Source organism: Myxine glutinosa, assembly GCF_964187855.1.
Source record: "Myxine glutinosa chromosome 12 unlocalized genomic scaffold, kmMyxGlut1.1 SUPER_12_unloc_1, whole genome shotgun sequence".
In the NCBI taxonomy this organism is placed as follows: Eukaryota; Metazoa; Chordata; class Myxini; order Myxiniformes; family Myxinidae; genus Myxine; species Myxine glutinosa.
Window position 1 is genome coordinate 885,975 of NW_027616355.1, and position 23,549 is coordinate 909,523.

At 44.3% G+C, this 23,549-nt stretch overlaps 1 protein-coding gene across 5 annotated transcripts in view; it reads left to right on the forward strand.

Annotated features, from left to right (window-relative positions):
* The window catches only part of UBA3 (ubiquitin like modifier activating enzyme 3), a 100,016-nt gene extending 77,265 nt beyond the window's left edge, over positions 1–22,751 (forward strand). For all 5 annotated transcript variants that reach the window (XM_078768608.1, XM_078768610.1, XM_078768612.1 and 2 more), the window contains 13 exons: positions 1,461–1,541; positions 1,811–1,854; positions 4,134–4,198; positions 8,117–8,272; positions 8,653–8,755; positions 12,873–12,986; positions 13,730–13,783; positions 16,899–16,935; positions 21,340–21,421; positions 21,653–21,753; positions 21,875–21,938; positions 22,184–22,238; positions 22,416–22,751. In XM_078768608.1, coding sequence (XP_078624734.1) covers positions 1,461–1,541; positions 1,811–1,854; positions 4,134–4,198; positions 8,117–8,272; positions 8,653–8,755; positions 12,873–12,986; positions 13,730–13,783; positions 16,899–16,935; positions 21,340–21,421; positions 21,653–21,753; positions 21,875–21,938; positions 22,184–22,238; positions 22,416–22,510 — 1,051 coding nt within the window. In that variant the 3' untranslated portion in view covers positions 22,511–22,751. The remainder of the gene's footprint in view (positions 1–1,460; positions 1,542–1,810; positions 1,855–4,133; positions 4,199–8,116; positions 8,273–8,652; positions 8,756–12,872; positions 12,987–13,729; positions 13,784–16,898; positions 16,936–21,339; positions 21,422–21,652; positions 21,754–21,874; positions 21,939–22,183; positions 22,239–22,415) is intronic.
* Positions 22,752–23,549: the final 798 nt, after the last annotated feature.

A 23,549-nucleotide genomic window follows, 5' to 3' on the forward strand; every position in this document is an offset into this window, starting at 1 on the left:
TTATGGAGATATACAGTTGGAGATTGATATGAGAATAAAGAATATTCACTGCTCCTGCTTTTGCAAACATCATCATCGCTTCTCAGTTAATATTGAACAAATAAAAATACACTCCCAGGGACCTGGAGGAGTAAACACGATATTGTGTAGTAAGCTATTTTGCACTAATATTGTTTTCATATCCTCTTTGGTTACAAAGTTATATTCCCCCCCCCCCCCCCCTTTTTATTACTTGCAAAATCGAAGATTTTTCAAATATATCGGTCGGTTCCATTTGTGGTTCTGTCTGTCTGTCTGTTTGTCACTGGCCTACAGGTCACAATTCTAAACCGATCGTCACGAAACTTCACCACGTTGTACAAGTCATCCCAATTGTTGATTTTGAGGTCAAAGGTCAAAGGTCATCTGGAGGTCAAATTTCTAAAATCACCATTTTAAATCCGATTGACTTGAAAATTGAATAGCATTTGTATATCAAGTCACTAAATTGGGAAACATACTATTTTTGAGGGGAAAAGGTCAAAGGTCAACTCAAGGTCAAACCTCCAAAATCATCACTTTTTATCTGAAAAACCATCAATTTTCATCCGATTGACTTGAAAATTGAACAGTATTTGCACATTGAGTCACTAAATGGGGAAGCCAACTATTTTTGAGGTCAAAAGGTCAAAGGTCAACCTTCCAAAATCATCATTTTTCATCTGAAAAATCGTCACTTTTCTTCCTATTGACCCGAGCTTTGATCAAGATTGTCAATTTTAATCTTGATGAAATGGACAATTTGCTGTATCAATGGAATTTTTTTTCTTGGGGAGGGGGTGCGTATTTTGCAAGTATCGTGCTCCGCATGACGTCGTCTTGTTTATTTATTTTTGAGAGTGGGGATAGCTTTGTTTTGCCAGCAGGTATGCACATGCAGGTGTGATGGGATATTTTGTGGCTTAGTGCAGTAAGTGGTCTATAAAAGAAGAGTTGGAGTGGGTGATTACAGACAAGTCCATGTTGAGGAAGGGAGGAAGTGAGGAGTAATGTTCTCCTAAAAATTGTACACAAACACTTAAGGATGGTAATTTCATGTTTAGATGGAACATACATGTTTTGCTGAACATTTATTTCTTTTTCATTTTTCACATTAGAATAGAGGATTTCTTTACATATTTAATTCTAATAGTTTGTGATTTGCATTCAGTTTGAATGAAAATTTGTTAATTTTAACCCAGACTGAGGATTCAATGCTATTGTTGTTCCATTTGGAATTGGTCTCGATTATAAGGGGAAACATCAGTTCATGTGCAGCAGAGGTGGGAATCTTGATAAAGCATAATTACATGGGTTTTGACATTTGATGGCGTAGAGTCCAGTGTGTATACTTTTATTTGAAACCTATTCGCTTTTAGTGTTGTACTGCGGATGTATTATATCATGATGTTTTTCTAATCCTGTACGATGCTTCGTCTCAGCCCCAGGGATGTTGGACGTCCAAAAGCCAACGTGGCGGCAGAGTTTATTAACAACCGCGTTCCTGGTTGCAATGTGGTACCGTATCCTTTGACCGATGCAGCAAGGCCAAAAACAATCTTATTTGTGCACGGAGAAGGGGCAAGATGTCGTGCAACACGTTCGCTGCCTCTTGTAGTTTCTTTGCCTCTGCCTGCCGGGGTGAAAGATTATAACGATGCAATGTAACGTTTCCTCTCTCGACAATGCTTTGCATGTCATTATACAGCGGCATTATTTAACATGCTGTGTGTCAAAAGAAGACCCTATTAGTATCTATTTCCATAGATTTATCCTTGATTTTTTCTCTCAGTCACTTTAAGAAGATCCAAGATTATGATGAAAGTTTTTACAGACGTAAGTACATGCAAATATGTTGATTAATCTTAATTTTATTCGAGTTGCATTCTTTCATCTGAAATGCTGTCGAGAATGTTTAGGTGAACTTTCCCACATTTTGTTTGCTTCAATTGTCCAAACATTTTTTTGGCCTTTTTTGCTTGTCCATCAAAAGTAATCCTGAGTCTAACCAGGTGCATTTTAAGTCGGTTTATAACATTGAGGCTTATTGTCATCAGGTTTCCCATGGCCTGCCTGAGCTAAAGCCGAAATATGACGCTGAATTGTTTTGTGTGATGCAGGAAAGGCTTGGGAGAAATTCGAAAATCAGTTTTCTGTAGACTCAGGTTCGAGAAGAGCATTGATTCAATGGATGTGAGTTAAGTATTGAATAAATAGCCCCATGTGGGCTTAAGGTTATCTCTTGAAGTTGTAGTTCAGACCTTTGCTGATTTGGGGGGAACCCATGGGAGCCCCCTGATCCCCTGGAAGGCCCTTTGATCCGAAATAAAAAGACAGCGATCCAGCGGACCATCAAGTAGAAGGGCTGTATCGTGTTTCAGAGCAATCGGTTGGTAAATAAGGGACAAGTAGGAATCCGAAGTTTCATGGGGTAACCACCATGAAACCCCAGTAGCCCCTATGATCCGAAACCGAAGCCTGATCGATTGTGGGGACCATTGAGAAGGGCTGCATCGCGTTTCATAGCAACTGATTGGTAATCAACTGGTGAAAATACAGAGAAAGTACTATCAATTCCTGACGTTCGACTGAAGATGGCACAGGAATGTGGAATTTATCGGTTCATCATTTGAAGTTGACAGTGCACTAGCCTCTCCTGGTAACGGTCCACTTCTCTGTCCTCCAAGCCTTTCCACTTTGGCAAGGCTGCACATTCCCATTCGTAGACCCAAGCGGGGACATCGGTGAGTGACACGGCACAGTGATAAAAGTGTGTGTGTGTGTGTGTTGGTGTGTGTGTGTTGGTGTTGTCGAGGGTTCCTGGCTAATAATGGGGCAGCTTGTTTCACAGGCCTTGCTCATGTATATTATTTTGTAACGCAATACTTTCCAGAAAATGAATAACAATATGGTAGAAATCAACAATCAAAATTGACCTATTGCATACATTAACGGTAGAGCTCATACCTCCGCCTGGCTGAACAATTTATGTTTTGTATACCACTGTTAGGCTGGATCTGGATTCGTACCTGAACCAAAATCGAATCAGCTTCTTCTTGTCACCTAACCAACACAACTTTTTGAAATATCATTCCACATATCGTTTTTGGCAATATCACTCAATGGTGAAGAGTCACAATCGCATCTGATCCGGATTTGAATCTTCACCAAAATCTAATCCTTTTGCCCTTGTCACGCACTAACCTCTCCACCAAATTTTGCCTGAATCCATCCAACTTTTTAACAGACACAACACAACACAACACAACAAACAAAAGTAACAAAACATAAAGGGGTGAAAACAACCTCCACACATCTACAGTGGTGAAAGTAACTAGAGACTCCATTGAACACGTTACGCCGTGCAGTCTTGACAAAAAAGTACATGGGCAGGGTCTGTGAGCAGCAAATCTGATTGGTTGAGATGATTTAAAATGCCGTACTCTTTTGTCCTAGTATTGCTAAAGGAAAGGTTTCTGAAAATGCCAAAAAGGCGATTTGTGTTCTCCAGTATTCAAGTATACAATTCAATGGAAATAAAATAAAGATTTTAAAGGTGATATAAATTCTTTTTGGAAGTTTGCCACAGTTGATGCAGCAACTTATACACCACCTTATTTAAAACGTTACATTCGTTTTTTGTGCCTGCTGTTTGTGTCCTTTACGACGTCCTTAGAAACAGCAAGTTTCCTAAATCGGTGCAGGTTACGATTCATCCAGTAGATTTAAATCAGTTATAGTTTATAATTTAAAAAAAGCTCAACTTACAAGCAGGTAGAGCCGGCGTTTGAGATGAGAATCCACTCGCCTTGGTCACGAAGATGTTGAAGTGAATTCTCGACATCTTCCACTTCAACATCAGTTTTTCAGAGTTATCAGAGCTAACACGTTGAGCCACGTTTTGGCTAGGTTCGGACTACTCATAGACCAGCCATGAGGAGCATTGTGATGATGAGCTTCCATGTGACCAATCTCCTCCCACGTCCTGGGAAAATTTCATCTGTGATTATTCCTTCTTTTTGTTCTTTCATTTCTCATTCTGCCTCTATCAACCCCTACCCCTCCCTTTTTCCTCCCTCACCTTCCTCTACCCACTGCCCTTTTTTACACTGCAGAGTTTCATGTTGTTGTATGCGGCTTGGATTCCATCCTTGCGAGGCGGTGGATTAATGGCATGCTGGTGAGTTTGATTCCCCCACGGTGACATTGCAGTCTGCTAAACAGTGGTTGTATGTTCTCGTTTCGTGATAAATTACCGCAAATTAACAAACGTGTGGACCATAACAAAGATCACGGGTGTTATGATACATTTGTTTCCGTTTTTTTTTCTTTCTTGCTCAACAAATGAGGGTCCACGACATTGCCTTGTTTGTGCAATCCTGATGACATGAATTCTTCTAGACTGGGTGTTTTTATTTTTAATTAGTGGAATTTTAATTTGTGTTTAAACTTTTAAAATCCTTCAAATTGATGACTGCTTACCAATTTGTAAGGTGAAGGGGTTTCCACAACACTATCTCGGTAACATTTTTATGCCTCTGCCGACGCAGTCACCTGAGGCATTATGTTTATGGGTTGTCCGTCTATGCACCCATACGCCCGGCCGTCGGTCCGTTCCATCAAGGTTACAGACGGGTTGGCTCTGCCAGGGTTACGGAAGGGTTGGCTCCGCCAGGGCTACGGATGGGTTGGTTCCGCCAGGGTTACGGACGGGTTGGTTCCGCCAGGGTTACGGACGGGTTGGTTCCGCCAGGGTTACGGACGGGTTGGTTCCGCCAGGGTTACGGACGGGTTGGTTCCGCCAGGGTTACGGACGGGTTGGTTCCGCCAGGGTTATGGACGGGTTGGTTCCGCCAGGGTTACGGACGGGTTGGTTCCGCCAGGGTTACGGACGGGTTGGTTCTCCTAGGGTTACGGACGGGTTGGTTCTCCTAGGGTTACGGACGGGTTGGTTCCGCCAGGGTTACGGACGGGTTGGTTCCGCCAGGGTTACGGACGGGTTGGTTCCGCCAGGGTTACGGACGGGTTGGTTCCGCCAGGGTTACGGACGGGTTGGTTCCGCCAGGGTTACGGACGGGTTGGTTCCGCCAGGGTTACGGACGGGTTGGTTCCGCCAGGGTTACGGACGGGTTGGTTCCGCCAGGGTTACGGACGGGTTGGTTCCGCCAGGGTTACGGACGGGTTGGTTCCGCCAGGGTTATGGACGGGTTGGTTCCGCCAGGGTTACGGACGGGTTGGTTCCGCCAGGGTTCTGGACGGGTTGGTTCCGTCAGGGTTGCGGACGGGTTGGTTCCGCCAGGGTTACGGACGGGTTGGTTCCGCCAGGGTTACGGACGGGTTGGTTCCGCCAGGGTTACGGACGGGTTGGTTCCGCCAGGGTTACGGACGGGTTGGTTCCGCCAGGGTTACGGACGGGTTGGTTCCGCCAGGGTTACGGACGGGTTGGTTCCGCCAGGGTTACGGACGGGTTGGTTCCGCCAGGGTTACGGACGGGTTGGTTCCGCCAGGGTTACGGACGGGTTGTTTCCGCCAGGGTTACGGACGGGTTGGTTCCGCCAGGGTTGCGGACGGGTTGGTTCCGCCAGGGTTACGGATGGGTTGGTTCCGCCAGGATTACGGACGGGTTGGTTCCGCCAGGGTTATGGACGGGTTGGTTCCGCCAGGGTTACGGACGGGTTGGTTCCGCCAGGGTTGCGGACGGGTTGGTTCCGCCAGGGTTACGGATGGGTTGGTTCCGCCAGGATTACGGACGGGTTGGTTCCGCCAGGGTTATGGACGGGTTGGTTCCGCCAGGGTTACGGATGGGTTGGTTCCGCCAGGGTTACGGACGGGTTGGTTCCGCCAGGGTTCTGGACGGGTTGGTTCCGTCAGGGTTGCGGACGGGTTGGTTCCGCCAGGGTTACGGACGGGTTGGTTCCGCCAGGGTTACGGACGGGTTGGTTCCGCCAGGGTTACGGACGGGTTGGTTCCGCCAGGGTTACGGACGGGTTGGTTCCGCCAGGGTTACGGACGGGTTGGTTCCGCCAGGGTTACGGACGGGTTGGTTCCGCCAGGGTTACGGACGGGTTGGTTCCGCCAGGGTTACGGACGGGTTGGTTCCGCCAGGGTTACGGACGGGTTGGTTCCGCCACGGTTACGGACGGGTTGGTTCCGCCAGGGTTACGGACGGGTTGGTTCCGTCAGGGTTACGGACGGGTTGGTTCCGTCAGGGTTACGGACGGGTTGGTTCCGCCAGAATTGGCACATTTTATGATTATTATTTGTAGTACGCCTACACACTGGGAGTCGCGCTGTACTATATACTTTTTTTTTTTTTTTACTGCCTAAAAGCTTCCTGTGCACAACCAGTTTTCGACTCTTTCAATACAGCGGTTTACGAGTCATAACACACGGACATAACATCGTAACACACGTACACACACACACACACACACACACACACACACACACACACACACACACACACACACATACACACACACACATACACACACACACTAAAGCCTAGGTCACACATAGGCGGTTTTGTCGGCGACTACTGGCGACTGAAAAAATCGCCACCACCCGCCGACAATCGTAATGAAACCGTAATGGACGGTCGCCTGTAGTCGTGGTTATCCTCCCCAGGTCGGCTGCAGTCGGCAAGAGCCGCAAAGGGGCAAAATAATTTTTAAAATGTTTAAAAACGGCGCGCTCAGTCGCAATCGAAAAAAATCCGCCATGCTGTCGTGATGGAGCCGCCATGCTGTCGTCGGTATCCGTAATAAGACCGTAAAGCGGCCACAACCCAGTCGCTCATAGTCTTCCGCAATCGCCCCACCAGCTGGCACGGCAGAGATGCGAATGCCATACGGCCTTCCTGCGGCATCTTCCCGACTACGGGCCGACACTGTTGCGGCTGCGTATCGACTACAGAAGAACTGCCACGTCTCCCCTGCGGCTATGGGAGACTGACGACGACAGCAGTAGGACTAGTGGCGGCCGAGTTACGGCCATTGGCGACACAGATACGACTGCCTGGCGACTGCATTACGACATACCACGATTCCATAGCAAGACAGGATGGTGTGAGGGTCTCCGTGGAGTGAGGTCCTGTGGTGCCGACAAGGATATGGCTTTATTGTTTGGACTTGGGACTTTTGGGAACTTTATTTTTGGGACTTTGGTCCTTTGGAAACTTTATTTATGGGACTTGGGACCAGTGGAAATAATTTCTTGGACTTTATTTCCATTCTCTCTCCCTGCAGAAAAGTTTGATTATTACATTACAATGATACATCTTTATTAACTTTCTTATTGTACATCAAACATCTTTATGCTTCATGTCACACATCATTGAAATGAATAAAGTGAAATGTAAAATAGAGAAATAAAGATTTAAAAAGTTGTGTGAATCGTCTCCAATCGCCGGCGGTCTTATTGCAGTCTTTTGCGGACGTCGGAGTAAACCGACACCCGGCCCCAATGCAGTCGCCGCGATCCGCCATCGGTCGTAATCTAGCCGCCAGACTGCCGCCACGCTGCCGCCGTGCATCCGCAATGCAGTCGTCGTCGATCTTCAACAGTCGCCATCCCACTCGGGGCGTCGTCGCAATGCAGTCGCAATGTGGCCGCCTGCAGTCGCCATACTGCCGCCTGACCATATTTGACCACCCGAAATCGCCAGTAGTCGCCGAAAAATCTTGATCGCCGGCAGTCGCCAAAATATCCGCCTATGTGTGACCTAGGCATAAAGGAGGTGGATACTTTGAGACTTGGTCGGTCTCTGTTACATCTCCTGAGGCCCACCCACGTGTGGGGATAGCAGGCAAAAACAACATACATATACACACACACTCACACTCATACACACACACACACACACCTCATATCACATTATAAGTTACTGGAAAATAATGTAAATTTGGGTCAATTTTTGTTGATTCAGATATTTTTGCATATTTTCGGGTGGGTATTGTTTTTGGCAATAGGGATGTTGTAAATCTTTACTTGAGAAAAAAGACCTGAAATCATTTTTCAAAGTGGGAATGGATCTTAAGTTGTGGATGTGAGCAGAAAAATTACAGCACACGTGTGATGCTGCTTGTGCTTGCTCCAGGTGTCGTTGCTCATTTACAAGGATGGACAGCTAGACACCAGTTCCATTGTGCCCATGATTGATGGTGGGACAGAGGGCTTCAAAGGCAATGCACGTGTCTTGCTTCCTGGTGTGTCTGCTTGCATCGACTGTACGCTTGACCTCTACCCTCCCCAGGCAAGGATGCGTTCTGTCTTCTCAAACTCCCTGCTTCCCCAAAATTGTGTTGTCTCGATTGTTGCAAAGCGTCATCAGCCCTTCCACTGCTTCCACTTCACCAGACGACCAAGTTTTTTTTTAATCGCTTCCGTGTTTATTTATTTACTGTTGAGCTTCAGAGTGTCTGTCCAGGCCATAACCTTTTTACCATTTGAGCTTTTGTCATGAAATCTTTAACAAAGATTATTTGAGAATATGAAGAACAGCAATGAATAAAATGATTTTTTTAAGCTGCTGTTTTTTTAGTTTTTAGTTTAGTTTTGAGTGCAGAACGGATATGGACGGGCATTTTTAGATGTTTTCTTGTCTGTTATATAACACATCTCCTTCCCTTGCAGATTAATTTCCCAATGTGCACTATTGCAACGATGCCCCGGCTGCCTGAGCACTGCATAGAGTTCGTACGAGTCCTTCAGTGGCCCAGAGAACAGCCCTTTGGAGGTGTGGCCACATTTTTCTTTTCTATGGCCTAGTGCTAGCCAAAATTTGATGAGGAGCTTGGATCGTATTTCAGGTGCCGAGACCAGAGCTTGAATAGGAAACATATTGCGAGTGCATTCAACAAGTGATTTATTTGATGTGGATTTTAACTCAAAGTAAAGGAGGTAAATCGGCATTGTTCAGAGGTAAAGTACACACTTTTGAGCCGACTTGTAATTGTCATATGTTGTGCCAGTACCCTGGCTAAGTTTACTTTATTCCAGATATGAGGTACATAACATTGGCTTGCAATACCCACCCATTGAAAATGAATGATGTCTGCTGCCTCAATGACTCCCTTTGGTTTATTTTTATTTCTGCATGTTTTATTATCATCGGAGCCCGAATCCTTGTGGAACTTCCCACGTATTGTAGTTGCACCATGTACACCACAAATTACTTTAGTATCTCCAGCACCAATGGTTGATGGAGGTGATGTTTTCACCCCTGTCTGTTTAACAGACTGTGAACAGGATATCTCAAAACGTTGTGGACGGATTCTGACGAAATTTGGTGGAGAGGTTGAATATGTGACAAGGACGAAATGATTAGATTTTGGTAAAGATCCTGATCCGGATGTGGATCTGAGAATTTTTAAAGTGATTCTTCACCATTGAGAGATGGGGCAAAAAACGATACAGTGCCTTCAGAAAGTATTCACACACCTTCATTTTTTTCACATTTTGTTGTGTTACAGCCTGATTTTAAAATGGATTAAATTGAGATTTTTTTTGTCGCTCATTTACACATAATACCCCATAATATTAAAGTGGAAGTTTTTTTTTCTAATTTTTTACAAGGTGATTAAAAATGAAAAGCTGAAATGTCTTGAGTCAATAAGTATTCAACCCCTTTGCTATGATACTCCAAATTGAGCTCAGGTGCATCCAATTTCCTTTGATCATCCTTGAGATGTCTCTAGAACTTGATTGGAGTCACCTGTGGCCAATTCAATTCATTGTACAGGTGGTACATAGTTGTACAGGTGGCCTCTAAAGGTGGTACATAGTTTAGAAAGAAACACCTTTCTATATAAGGTCCCACAGTTGACAGTGCATGTCAGAGTAGAAACTCCACCATGAAGTCCAAGGAACTGTCCGTAGAACTCCGACATAGAATTGTGAGGAGGTATAGATCTAGGGAAGGGTATAAAATAATTTCTCGTGTTGAAAGTTCGCAAGAGCACAGTGAGGTCCATCATTAGGAAATGGAAAGAATATGGAACTATCCAGACTTTTCCTGGAGCTGGCCGTCCGACCAAACTGAGCAACCAGACAAGAAGGGGCTTGGTCAGGGAGGTGACCAAGAACCCAAGGACCACTCTGTAGAACTACAGAGTTCCTTGCCTGAGATGGGAGAACCTGCTGGAAGGACAACAGTCTCTGCAGCACTTCAGAAATCTAGGCTTTATTGGACAGTGGCCAGACTGAAGCCATTCCTGAGAAAAAGTCACATGACAGCACACCTGGAGTTTGCAAAAAGACTCGTGAAAGACTCTGAGACCATGAGGCAAAATATTCTGTGGCCTGATCAGATGGAAATGGAATTATCTGGCCTGAATAAAAAGCACTGTGTCTGCCGGAAACTGAGCACAGCTCATCAGCCATCTAACACCATCCCTGATGGCTGATACAGACATACCCAATAAGACCCAAAGTTGTAATCGCTGCCAAAGGTGCTTCTTCGAAGTATTGACTCAAGGGGTTGAATACTTGTATTAATTAGATATTTCTGTATTTCATTTTTCATTATTTTGTAAAAATTTCTAAAAAAAACAATTCCACTTTAACACTACGGTGTATTATTTGTAAATCGGTTACAAAAAAATCTCAATTTAACCCATTTTAAATTCAGGCTGCAACACAACATGTGAAAAAAAGGTAAGGGGTGTGAATACTATCTGAAGGCACAATGTAGCACTATATCTCAAAAGGTTGTTGACAGATTTGGACGAATCTTGGTCGACAGGTTGTGTGTGTGACGAGGACAAATTAATTCGATTTTGGTGAAGATTTGAGTATGGATCCAGATCAGATAATTATTTAATTCTCAAGTGATTCTTCACAATTGAAAGGGCCAAAACCGATATATAGCAATTTATTTCAAAAAGTTGTGGATGACTTATAGACTAGACGGATTTCTGAGAAATGTGAATGTCAGGTGCATTTTTGGGTAAAAGTTGGCAACCTAACTTTTTAACAATTATGGTGTGCTGAATTCGATTAACCTGGTTCCCAAGCCGAAATTTGAGTTTTTGACCTTCTAATTAGGATAAACAAAATGGCCACCGCATTGCCATTATTGGACAATTTCTTTGAACAAGCATTTCTATATCATGTATATACATGCAGCTCTTTTACTTTAAGTTTACAACTTTTACCCCAAAATGCACCTAGAAGCTTATACATGGCCTTTTTTCATAAATCCGTCGTCGATATCATGGCTGGCGACTTTTTTTTTTTTTTTTTAATACAGAATCGAGGCTCGTGAAAGCTAACATTTATCACACGAACAAATCAAACAGACAAACAAAATATATAAAAAGGGGAGCGGTAGACAAGATGGGGAGAGAAGGGGAAGCACACAAACACAACATTTGAGAGCAGGGACATCGGGAGAGGGCTTGTGGGGAGGAGGCGTGGGAAGGGAGGGGAGGGGGGCGGAGAAGTATAAAACACAAGGACACCAAGGACTTCCAGGAAAGAAGTTGGTATTTCAAAAAGGTGGATTTGGGGTGAAATTAGTAGGGGTAGAAAAGATCAAGGTTTTGGATGGGGGAAGATAAGAGATGGTGGTGAACAGCTGTTTTAATGACCTGGTGGGAGGAGTGGGATTGAAGAGAGTGAGGGAGTTTGTTCCAGAGGTGGGAGAAAAGAGGAATGAAGGAGTGAAGGTGAGCAGAGTGTCTTGATTTTGGCAGTTTAACCATGAGAGGGTTGCAGGCAGATCTTGTGCGACCTGTAGGAATATTTGGGGGACAGCCCGGAGAGAGCTGGGGGAGCAAGGCCGGAGAGGAGTCGGTAGAAGACGGAAAGACCACCAACCTGCCTGCGGTGAGTAAGTGAAAGGCCCTCGGAGATGGGAAATAGTTTTAATAAGACAATGTTTCATATAACCATTTATTCTAAAATTAAGTATACATGGCCATGAAGCACAAACATTCAGGAATGTCACACATGTTGTTTTGCCAAACTATATCAAATTCATACATGGGGTCTGATCATCACTCTGTTGCTGACAGGCACACATTGATGTGCACCTCAACTCTGAATAGCGACATTTGCAGCGTCGAGTCTTGCATTGCTTCTGGCATGCACAACAAATCATTTCGAGGCAACTTTCTGGGATTGGACTCGGTGACATCAGAATAGGCTCTAGTCCTGAATCACCACGTTTCCATCACATTTCCACAGGTGCAGGAAGGTCAGGTATGGCACAATGAGCATTTCTCCATACCATGGCTTGATAGTGTACTCGCATCAAATGGAAATGAAGAACATCACTTGTCGGTGACATTGCTTCTGGTTTACCAGTCTTGGAGAACAACATATGTCGTGCTGAATCGACAGAGGTTGTTCTGTGCACATTATATATTCTGCAGACAAATGCTTCTGCAGATTTGATTGTCTCCTCTGTGAGTTCACCAAGTTCTTCAGCAGTTTATTCAAAATTAAAAAAGAAAAAACTCAAAATCCGGCTTGGGAACCGGGTTAATCAAATTCAGCTTACCCTAGTTATGTTAAAAAGCGAGGTTCCCAACTTTTACCCAAAAATGCACCTAGAAGCTTATACATGGCCTTTTTCCATAAATCCGTCATCTATTATGACAAAACTTGGTGGATGAGTTGGTTTGGTGACAAGAACAAGCCAATCATTAGATTTTGGTTCAGGTCCGAATCCAGATCTGGCCTATCATTGGATACAAAACAAACTGTTCAGCCTGGCGGAGGTATACGTTCTATGGGGTTCCATTCTAGTTTTTGATGTTCTCTCAATAATTACGTTCACGTGGAGTATGCAGACAGACATGTTTGTGCATGTACAGTAGCACGTTGACATCATTGTCGTCGTCTTGTAGAGAATGTGGCGCTGGATGGGGACGATCCGAACCATGTACAATGGGTTCACCAGAAGTCTTTGGAACGTGCTGAACAGTACGGCATCCCTGGAATTACATACAGGTTGACACAGGGTGAGATGGTTTGTTTCATATCGGCGCATTAACTAGCAGGGCATTTTCATTGTTACCTGTGCCACCAAAGGTGGATGGAGGTTATGTTTTCACTCCTGTTTGTCTGTAAGCAAGATATCTAAAGATGATATGGACTGATTTGGACAAAAGTTGGTGGAAAGCTTGCGTGTGTGACGAGGCCAAATGATTTAGATTTTGGTGAAGATCCGGATGCGAATACGAGAGTTTAAAAAAGGTATACTCTCTACCGAGTGCCCTTGTGGTTTTTACTGTTTTTTTGTGGCAGAGATGACCGAGCATGGAGGCGAGTTGGGAACTTTCAGGGGAAATTTTTTGAATGTAAATTTTCATTTACGTTTTTTTCCTCTTTTTTTTGTTAATGTATGGACATTGTTGTCATGTTTATTTCTCAGTCTACAGTTATAGAAATTAAAATTTTCAAATGCTAGATAATTCAAAAATGCTTTGTTTTTTTTTTATGTACGCGTTCAAGTTTTTTTTAATGTAAATCTTCATTTATGGATGCTTTCCAACGGTTCTGTGATTTTTCCTGGTGTACTGGCTCCGATGTCTGTTGGCACGCCTAATTTTAGCTTTCTACAAACCTGAAAGGTACCAAACATTAATGTCAGTCAGTCAGTCAGTGGTTAGTACGAGCTTTGTATAATTAAATATTTTATAGAAAATGTTTTTTTTTTTTACGTGCCTTGTCTATCTCACTGAATTTTCTTTTTGAACTGTAGGGGTTATCAAGAGAATTATCCCTGCTGTGGCATCGACTAATGCAGTCATTGCGGGTGAGTCTTGTCGCCTGAAAAATATAATGTGCTTTTTGTTTCCACAAGCTACAGAAGTAAATGAAATGCAAACAACAAGATTCCTGAAATGCTTTATTAGTATCATCACAAAATTCCAAACTATTATTTTACAAGGCCGAATCTCTGGGCCAGTTGCTCCCTCATCACAGACAGGTTGGTGGCCTGTCTTCTTCCGCCTCCTTTCTGATCTTGCACCGTCTGCCCTTTGTGCTCATTCTCCCCCATCTTTCTCCAGATTACATGGCTTCTGCCAGTAACACCCAAATTCTCAGCTCACTGCTCACCTCATTCATTATTCGTTTCTCTTCCTGGCATAAGAAACTTCAATCTGTTCAATCTCACTCTTCCGTCCAGAACTTGAAGAATGTAGTTTCCCCTCCTCCTTGGGATCATCCCCCATCCATACCCTTTCTATCCATCCATACTCTTTCTACAGATCTTTTCTATTCTCATTAACTCTCCTCTTTCCAAATTATCGTTTCCACCCTTCTCCCTTCACCCACCTTCCTGTTTTCCTTTCCTCTTCTTACTGTATTTGAGCTTGTTCACCCATCATGTGTTCCTTCTCTCCCCCCCCCCCCTCCCTTTTAACCACTCCCCTCCTTTACTCTCTCATTCTTCCTCCCAATGTCTCTCGACCCTGCTGTTGATGTATTTCCTCCTTTTGCACTTTTCTTTCTATCCTGCAGTCTAGCTCTTCAACAAGTGTCGACTTTGTTAGGGTTAGGGTTAGAACGTGTTCAAGAAGGGGGAGGGTTAATGTGGGTAAAATGATTCCATGTGCTTGAATGGGAGATCAAGCGAGGAGGAGATGAACAGCCATTTTGAAACACTGGAGGGACAAATGAGATTCAACAAATTAAGAAAGCTGTCGTCACAGTTGAGTTAAAAGAGGAACAAATGAGCCTTCATTTTGGGAGTTTCACCAGACTGTGTGTGCCCTGCAAAAAAAGTTGGAGGTGGGTGAGGGAGAGGAGACAGAGCATGGAAAGAGCAGGGGGTTCAAAACCAGAAAAGTGGTACGAGAAGGCATGAAGGCATCGATATGTCTGCAATGTCTGAGTAACAGGCCCAGAGATTCAGCTTTTTTTTCATGAGCTTCCAGTGATATAGAGGGCCTTGGTCTCCATGGCATCAAGATGTGAAAAGTGCGAGGCAGGACAACCTCATCCTCAGATAACCAATTTGGTTTCACTCCACCTTGGACATGCTGCTTCTACTCTCCCAACAATGGATGAAGGCCCTCAATGTTGGTCATGAGTTCAGGGCCGTCTCTCGACATATCTCGTCCTTTCGATACAGTCTGACATCCCACTTTGCTCTCCAAACTCTCTGCCTATGGCATCCAAGGCCAACTGCACACATTAATTAGTGACTTCCTCTACTCTTGTAGCCGACGTTTAGCTCTCAATGGAATCCATTCTTCTCCTCTCCTTGTCAAGGCTGGAGTACCCCAAGACAGTGTTCTGGGCCACATCCTATTCCTGATCTTCATCAATGATTTCTCTGACTCTCCAGAAAATCCTTTATCTATTTGCTGATGACTCCACCCTCTGCCGTGACATCCCTCATCGTTCAATCGGGCAGAATGAAGCCTCTTCCTTTTTCTTTTTTTTCTTTTTTTTTTGTATACTGAATCGAGGCTCGTGAAAGAGCTAACATTTATTTCACAAACAAATCAACCAGACAAACGAAATATATAAAAAGAGGGAGCGGAAGACAAGATGGGGAGAGAAGGGGAAGCACACAAACACAACATTTGAGAGCAGGGAGATGTGTGGGAGGGAGAGGGCTTGGGGGGAGGAGGCATGGGAAGGGGGGCGGGGGGGTGGGAGAAGTATAAAATACAAGGACACCAAGGGCTTCCATGACAGAAGTTGGTATTTCAAAAAAGTGGATTTGGGGTGAAATTAGCGGGGGTAGAAAAGATCTAGGTTTTGGATGGGGGAAGATAAGAGATGGTGGTGAACAGCTGTTTTAAAGACCTGGAGGGTGGAGTGGGATTGAAGAGAGTGAGGGAGTTTGTTCCAGAGGTGGGAGAAAAGAGGAATGAAGGAGTGAAGGTGAGCAGAAAGTCTTGATTTTGGCAGTTTAACCATAAGAGGGTTGCAGGCAGATCTTGTGCGACCTGTAGGAATATTTGGGGGACAGAGCCCAGAGAGAGCTGGGGGGGGGGGGGGGGGGGGCAAGGCCAGAGAGGAGTCGGTAGAAGACGGAAAGACCACCAACCTGCCTGCGGTGAGTGAGTGAAAGGCCCTTGGAGTTAGCTTCATCGTGGGAGATTCCAATGATTCTGAACGCTTTGGTTTCAACAGCGTGAAGACGAGCTAGGTGTGAGGCAGGAGCACTAGCCTCTGTGGTGCTGAGGACGTTCTCTGATAACAGCCAGAGAGATGGGAACTCCAAAGAACAAGATCAGATGAACCAATTGGGGCAGTGGAGGAGCAGGAGACATTGGAAGAAAAGTGAGTCATCACCGAGTCCAGAAGCGAAGATTTGCCATCGGTGGAAATCCAGGTTGGAAAGATTTGGCCAAAACAACAGTGGCCCATCTTTAAATATCCTTTGTATTTTTTTAATTAAATTTGTATTTTTGTTCGTTTTTATAATTTTGCTTTTATTTTGTTTAAGTCGTCTCAAAGACTGTGTTAATGAGACTACTGCATTTGTGTCATGATTGCTGCAGCCAATGAGGGACGCACAAAGGAAAGATGTGGCTGCCTGTGTGGGTATTGCTGGCAATTTATCCAAAGCTCCGTTTCTTACTTAGAGGTGCACCTGTTTGAATCTGGGCACGTAAAGAAAGGAATCCATGATAAAAAGATCTTGGATATTTTAGATTATTGAAGAGTGAATTTGGTTTTCCTTCGATGTTATTAATACGGAGAGGTACCCCATTATAACAAGTACAAGTGGCAAATAAATTCAATTGGGTTCGTCACCCGCCCTACAATTTGAGCAATTGTAACCGATTCACCTATCGGAGGTCATGCCGTGTGTACTACCTGTAACTTGTTTTACTGTCGATCACAGTTTCCTCGATGTTTAAATTGTGAGCAATTTATTTATTTATTTTTCTGCCTCCTTATTACAGCTGTTTGCTCATTTGAAGTGTTCAAGATTGCAACAAGGTGAGTAACCCATAAAGGTAAAGTATTTACCCATCATAATTGTTGCTTTTTTATTTTATATAATTATTTTTACCTTCCAGGTTTGGGCAAAAGCTTTATTAGTCTAGTAGGAAGACTAGGTCCCCCTGCACCCCTCGGAGATATACTTCTAATCAGTGTTTCTAGATTGGAAAAAATGTGTAGAAAATGACTAGCTATGGCCCCAAGCTGAAAAAATGTCCCACATACCATTTTTATGCAAATTACTGCTGCCATTATCAAAAAAACGATTTTTGACATATCTCAGCCAATATTGCAGATAATTGAAAAATGAAGGTGTCTAGACCCATGTTTTGAAGGGCATAGATCATGATAGAACTATTCATAACATGATTACATGTGTCTATGGTATACTAGTATGCTAATTAGTGCTTTATTTACAAAATAATCACAGTTTTACGAAATAATAGACTCATATTAAGGTCCGTCTACACAGACGTTAACACAAAGTTTTATTTTTCTAAATATTACAACTGTCAAAATAGTCCTAGCACTCAATGTGACCACTCTTCTCTTGCTTGTTTTAGATAAACATCATTAGCATTAGTGATTCTACACTGAGTCAGTCATCATCATTTTCATCGAAATCGTCAGAGTCAAACTCTTCTTCTCCTTCCTCTTCCTCCTCCTCTTCGTGCTCTCCTGTGTTCAGAAGATCCACCAGTGAGGTTGGTAGGATGGGACCACTGGACCACATTGGTTTCAACAGTCCTTCATCAGTCCTTATCCATCCTTGCTCCTCATAAGGTTTTGGCTTTTCGATGATAGGTTGATCGGCTCTTTTGTACAATGCTACGCGGTGGTTCACACGCTGGATGTGCGGCTTCAGGGCAGACTGGCATGGAGGAAGGCGAGCCAGATCAACCTTGGACTTGGATGTGAGGGTCTTGTCCTCTCCCACCATTTTTCGTAGCAGCTTGGCACGGACAATGTCCACTGATGACTCGCGACTCTGGCCGTACATCACACAGGTGAATTTTTCTAACTGCCTCTCCACCTCAGGGTTGGCATCCCAGTTGTCACCCAGTTCACCGAATGCCCTGTGAAACCTGGGATTCTTCTCCAGCTTTTTCAAGGGCCCGACTTTTCCCTTCCCTTTGAAGGCACTGGTGCAGTCTTCTCCGCTGAACACATAGTACCCCAGGAGAGTGGCACAGTAGTCCTCTCCCAGGGATTCTGCCAGCTCAGAGACGTTGACAAGTTGGCGATGCTTCCCTGACCCTGTATCCAGGTACACCGTCAGCTTGATGTTGTGGGCATGGTGGAGCAGGATCAGGAGGATGTCTGTGTCCGGTGTTCTGACTACAGCGTTCTTGTATCCGATGGTAGCAGCATGATGGAGGTACAGAACCACCCTGGTATCAGTCTCTTCCTGGTTGCTGTAGATCGTGGGGAGTTCACGTACCTCGATTCCTCCAGCACTGTTTACAATGTTGCTGCCGTGCACACTGGTAGTGGTTTTATTCAAGTTGTCCCACTCACAGTGGAATACAAGGTTGCCCTCTCCTGTCACAATTTGTGGTGTACGATAAGTTGAGACTTCATCCAGGACCTTGGCGAGAGCAGTTTCCAACTCCAAGGCGAAATCGTAGCTCTCAGAGTGTCCAAGCCTGTGTAGTATTGTGGTGAGCTGTTTGCTTCGGAACAGGTGCCTTACAGTCACACAGAGGAGAATGTGCTTTGGTAACTTCCATTTTCCATCTGACACTGCACGGCACAGATCTTGTCCAATGGAGAAGACCAGACGCTTCACCTTTTCTGTCTCGATGCCCTCCTTGCCAGTCATTAGCACGCTGAGAAAGCGGACAAGGTCTGGAGGTAGGATGTCTTCAGGATTGAGCTCCATGTCTTCAGCTGTTGGTGGCCATGGTTGGTCTTTACACTCTCTGAAAGCCTGTAGAATACCCTGGCGAAGTTGGAGGGCAACATTTTGGTTCTTGTTTGTGCTTCCGAGTGTGAATGCTCGTGCGAGAGCATTGGAAACTGTTATGTTTGAGCTGTGCACAAGCCAGAAAGAAATGACATCACATTTGTCATGATCAACCTTCGTGAAGTGGATATGCTCCTTGATTGGGTCATTCTGTAGGCGTTTCAGTAGTTTCTCTGACCGATAATTTGAGTTCTCATATCCATTCAGTTTCAGTTCCTCGACATAGAGCAAGCGCAAGGAAGAAAGCTGTAGAACTTTATTCTGCTGGATGACCTGGGTTTGAATGTGTTCCAGTACTGAGTTGAATGCCTTTTCATGGGCGGCTGACATGCAAGCCTGCTCCTTTGGTGCTTCGGCTCTGTGAATCGCACGCTCATAGTTGTAGAATGCTGTGCGGAAAGCTTTAAAACATGACGGATGGTGTTTGGCCTCACATGCAAAGAGGTCTTTGTTTTTCACCTTTCGATGGAGTCGATAGAGACCCATTTTCTCAGCCCGTGTTTCGATTTGCTCCCATGCATTTTCTTTGTTTTTAAAGGATGGGAAGGTTGTAGGCCTCTCAGTATTGCGATGAGCATCTTTGGTCTCAACTTTCTCACAAAATATACACTCTGGCGGGAAGATGGGTTCAGCAGAACCTCCTGGTTTACGAGGAGAGTGATGCCATGATGAGGTTGATGGCCCTGGTTCTGTATCATCTCCCAGACGATGAAAGTGGCGGACAAAGTGCTTATAACACTTGCTGTGATATCCTACTCTTTCTAGGTCATCAGGAAGAGTTGCCGGGATCTGATCACATACTGATTGCATACGACATGGGGAGTCATGCGGTTGGTTGAGACGTCTATCCCGGATCTTTTGAAGCAGTTGCAGGTTTTCTGAAGCAGATCCTTTAATTTTACGGAGGGGCGTGAAATCCCCATGATCAGACATGGATGGTACATGAAGGATGCATGTAGGAGGAGAGCTTTGGGCTGCAGGTTCTACACTCCGTTTTCTTTTGGGCATGCTTGCTGTCGATGTCTACCATCACTGTTAAATGACAAATAAGAAATCACGAATGATGTTAAAAGTGCCTGTGAAAGGAGGCTCTGAGTTTTCAGTGAGGTAACAGAGGTTCTGAGTCATGTTCTACACTAGGGTACTTTTTAGCTGACTAAACCATGTTTAGTGGCATCAAAAGTGCTAATAGCTAAAACATCTAAATTCTTCCACACTAACGTTAGCTATCTAGGCCAATGAAACATTGTGCTAAGTTACTGTAGCTAGCTCAGCTGTCGTGCCTCTTTCTGGTTCAATTCATATACAGAAGTCAACAGATATGTCTCATGTTTGGCATTAACAAAAGTTTAAGTTACACCGACATTAGGAACATACTGTACATAGATGAGGCTAGCTTTAACGTTAGCTAACATGGTGCTAGCTGGCTCAGCTGTTATTCTGCCTGTTTATGATTTCATGCAGAAACTGAAGTCAAGAGTGTGAGTAACATTATAGTTAGCATCTTACCTGGCTAGATTGGAGGATGAATACCAAGAACAACACACAGATGGAATGGAAGACTGAACTTTCAACTGAGGTATTCAATAACATCAACGTTACCAATTGATACGAGCGCGCGACATTACCAATTGATACGAGCGCGCGAGCGCGCATGTTACATGGATGGAAATGTAAAATGGCAGCTATAGCAGCACTAATTTGGATCTCTAGTCTGTCATTTCTGCACTGTGATTGGATAACATAAAAAAATATGTTTGGGAGTTAACAGCAGGAGTTGGTAGATTTTACGTGGGCTGGGTGAGAAACCTTTAAATAAGCAAGTGAAAATCTCTCGCAATACAAAGTCAATGGTGGGAAGAAAAGTTGAGTGGTACCAATGTTACTGCCAATGTCCCGCCCCTATGCAAGACTCAGGAGCATCTTGTTGACATTTAACCTTGAAAATACCTGGGTTTAGACCCCTTATGTACCATGTTAAGTTATCTGCAGTATTAACGTATCCTTATCATTTGTAAAACTGATTATTTTGTAATTACAGCATTAATATGCATACTAGTATACCATAGACACATGTAATCATGTTATGAATAGTTCTATCATGATCTATGCCCTTCAAAACATGGGTCTAGACACCTTCATTTTTCAATTATCTGCAATATTGGCTGAGATATGTCAAAAATCGTTTTTTTGATAATGGCAGCAGTAATTTGCATAAAAATGGTATGTGGGACATTTTTTCAGCTTGGGGCCATAGCTAGTCATTTTCTACACATTTTTTCCAATCTAGAAACACTGATTAGAAGTATATCTCCGGGGGGTGCAGGGGGACCTAGTCTTCCTACTAGACTATATATTTCGACACTGATTTTGCGTTTCAATCTAGGCATGTGTACATCCTGTTCTCTCGTCGGTATGTGCATGTGCGATTTCAGTTGCTTCAAGTCCCTCAATAACTACATGGTGTTCAATGACGTTGACGGACTCTATACTTACACGTATGAAGCCGAGCGAAAGGTACGACTCTCGAATCGACACCAACCGGCCAACAGACTTTGCTTTTGCCCGTTAACTGCCATGTTGAGGGTGTGTCCGACACTCCCATTGGCAAAGCATCAGGCTGGATGATCAATAAGTGTGATTACTTGAGGACAAGCACTGCAGTTGTAAACTGTCAAAGACAGGTTGTTCCATCATGTCGATAGCTCAAAGGTGGGTTTATCTACAAGCTCGTTGCTGTGCATGCAGGAAGACTGCCCCGCGTGCAGCGAGACTACTCAAGATCTGACTTTCCCCTCTTCCGCAAAACTCCAGCACGTTCTCGACCACCTGATGGAGAGTCCTGCCCTGTAAGTAGGCGGCACACGAGGCATTCCGATGAAAGAACACACCATGACATGACGCTTGCTTCCATGAATTGTGCCTGTGTCGATGCGTCTGGAAATGTTACCTATTTTGTCTTTCGTTCAGGCAAATGAGATGTCCTGCAATTACAGCGACGATTCATGGAAAGAACAAAACTTTATACATGCAAGTAAGTTTCATTCCCTCAGCTGTAACTTCCTCCTGGTACCGAAACGTTGAATAAAAGTGACCGCAGGTGAACCTGCCCGTCCCTGCTTTAAACAACTATTGTGTATCGAGGTTGTCAAACGCAGTTTGAATACCAAGATACGAATGAGTCTCCTCTTAAGAGTTGACATACCTATGGAGTTGATTTCCTAGAATAAAGGGAAGTTTACTTATTTACACCGTTTTGGTGTTATTTTATTTCTGTAGAACGTAGCATCGATAGAAGCGATTACACGACCAAACCTCACCAAGACTTTGACAGGTGAGGTTTTCAACAATGAGGAGAATGGGGTCGGGGAGAATGTGGGGGGGAAGGGGGGAGTTGGGGGGGGGGGAGGGGGGAGTGTTGGGGGGGGGGGGGGGGGGGTTGGTGGGGGACAAAAAGGTTCGTTATTGTTTCCAATCAACTTTTCTTTGTGGTTTTGTCTCGTGATTCTAGAGCTCGGCCTTGCGGATGGTATTGAGCTATTAGTGGCTGACATTACATCTCCACAGACACTCCGCTTTCGCCTGCGCCTCAAGTCTTGTGCGTAGGGTCTTCCTGGTTTTGCACGACTCCCATCCGGCATACCTTCTCGATTTTGAACTTGTTGACTTTACTGTTGATTTTGAACTTCCAGAGACTTTACTGTTGTTCATCTTTGGTTCGTTCTGCACAATTTGTTTGGCACTTGCACCAATGTTCTGTAAATGGTTGTACATGCTATGAACATCCAAGAAAGCATTTACTTTGTTGCTTAAAAGGAAATTAATAAAGATGGACATTTTAAACATTTCACTGCCGTGAAGATTGTTCACAAGTGCAATTGAATGAAGAAGGTAAGGAGCAGGGCATACAGACTGCTGTCCAGCTTAAGTTATCCAATTGCATATATCCATGTAGTAAAATATCATAATTTGTATTTTAATTTTAAGTCATTTTGGGCTGGAGCATTCTGGCAGTTTTTTTTTTCCTGTTATCTAGGAATAAGGCCCCACAAATCATATGTGTAGTTTTGACGGCCTTTTGGAGTAATTATGACCGCATCTGAGGAAGGACGTAGTTGGCAGAGGTTTTCATCCGCAGCTCAATGGAATACTGTTCTCCTTGCCTCGCACGTAGCTGAGCTTTACGCTGTTGAAACCAAAACTTTCAGAATCATTGGCATCTCCCTCAATGAAGCTAAATCCGAGGGCCTTTCACTCACTCACCGCAGGCAGTTTGGTGGTCTTTCTGTCTTCTACAGACTCCTCTCCGGCCTTGCTCCCCCAGCTCTGTCTGTGCTCTGTCCCACAAATATTCCTGCAGGTCGCACAAGATCTGCCAGCAACCCTCTTTTGATGAAACTGCCAAAATCAAGACTCTCTGCTCACCTTCACTCTTTCATTCCTCTTTTCTCCCGCCTCTCGAACAAACTCCCTCACTCTCTTCAATCTCACTCTCTCCCTCCAGGTCTTTAAAACAGCTGTTCACCACCATCTCTTATCTTCCCCCATCCAAAACCTTGATATTTTCTACCCCCGTTAATTCACCCCAGATCCACTTTTTTGAAATACCGACTTCGTTCCTGGAAGTCCTAGCAGTGTCCATGTG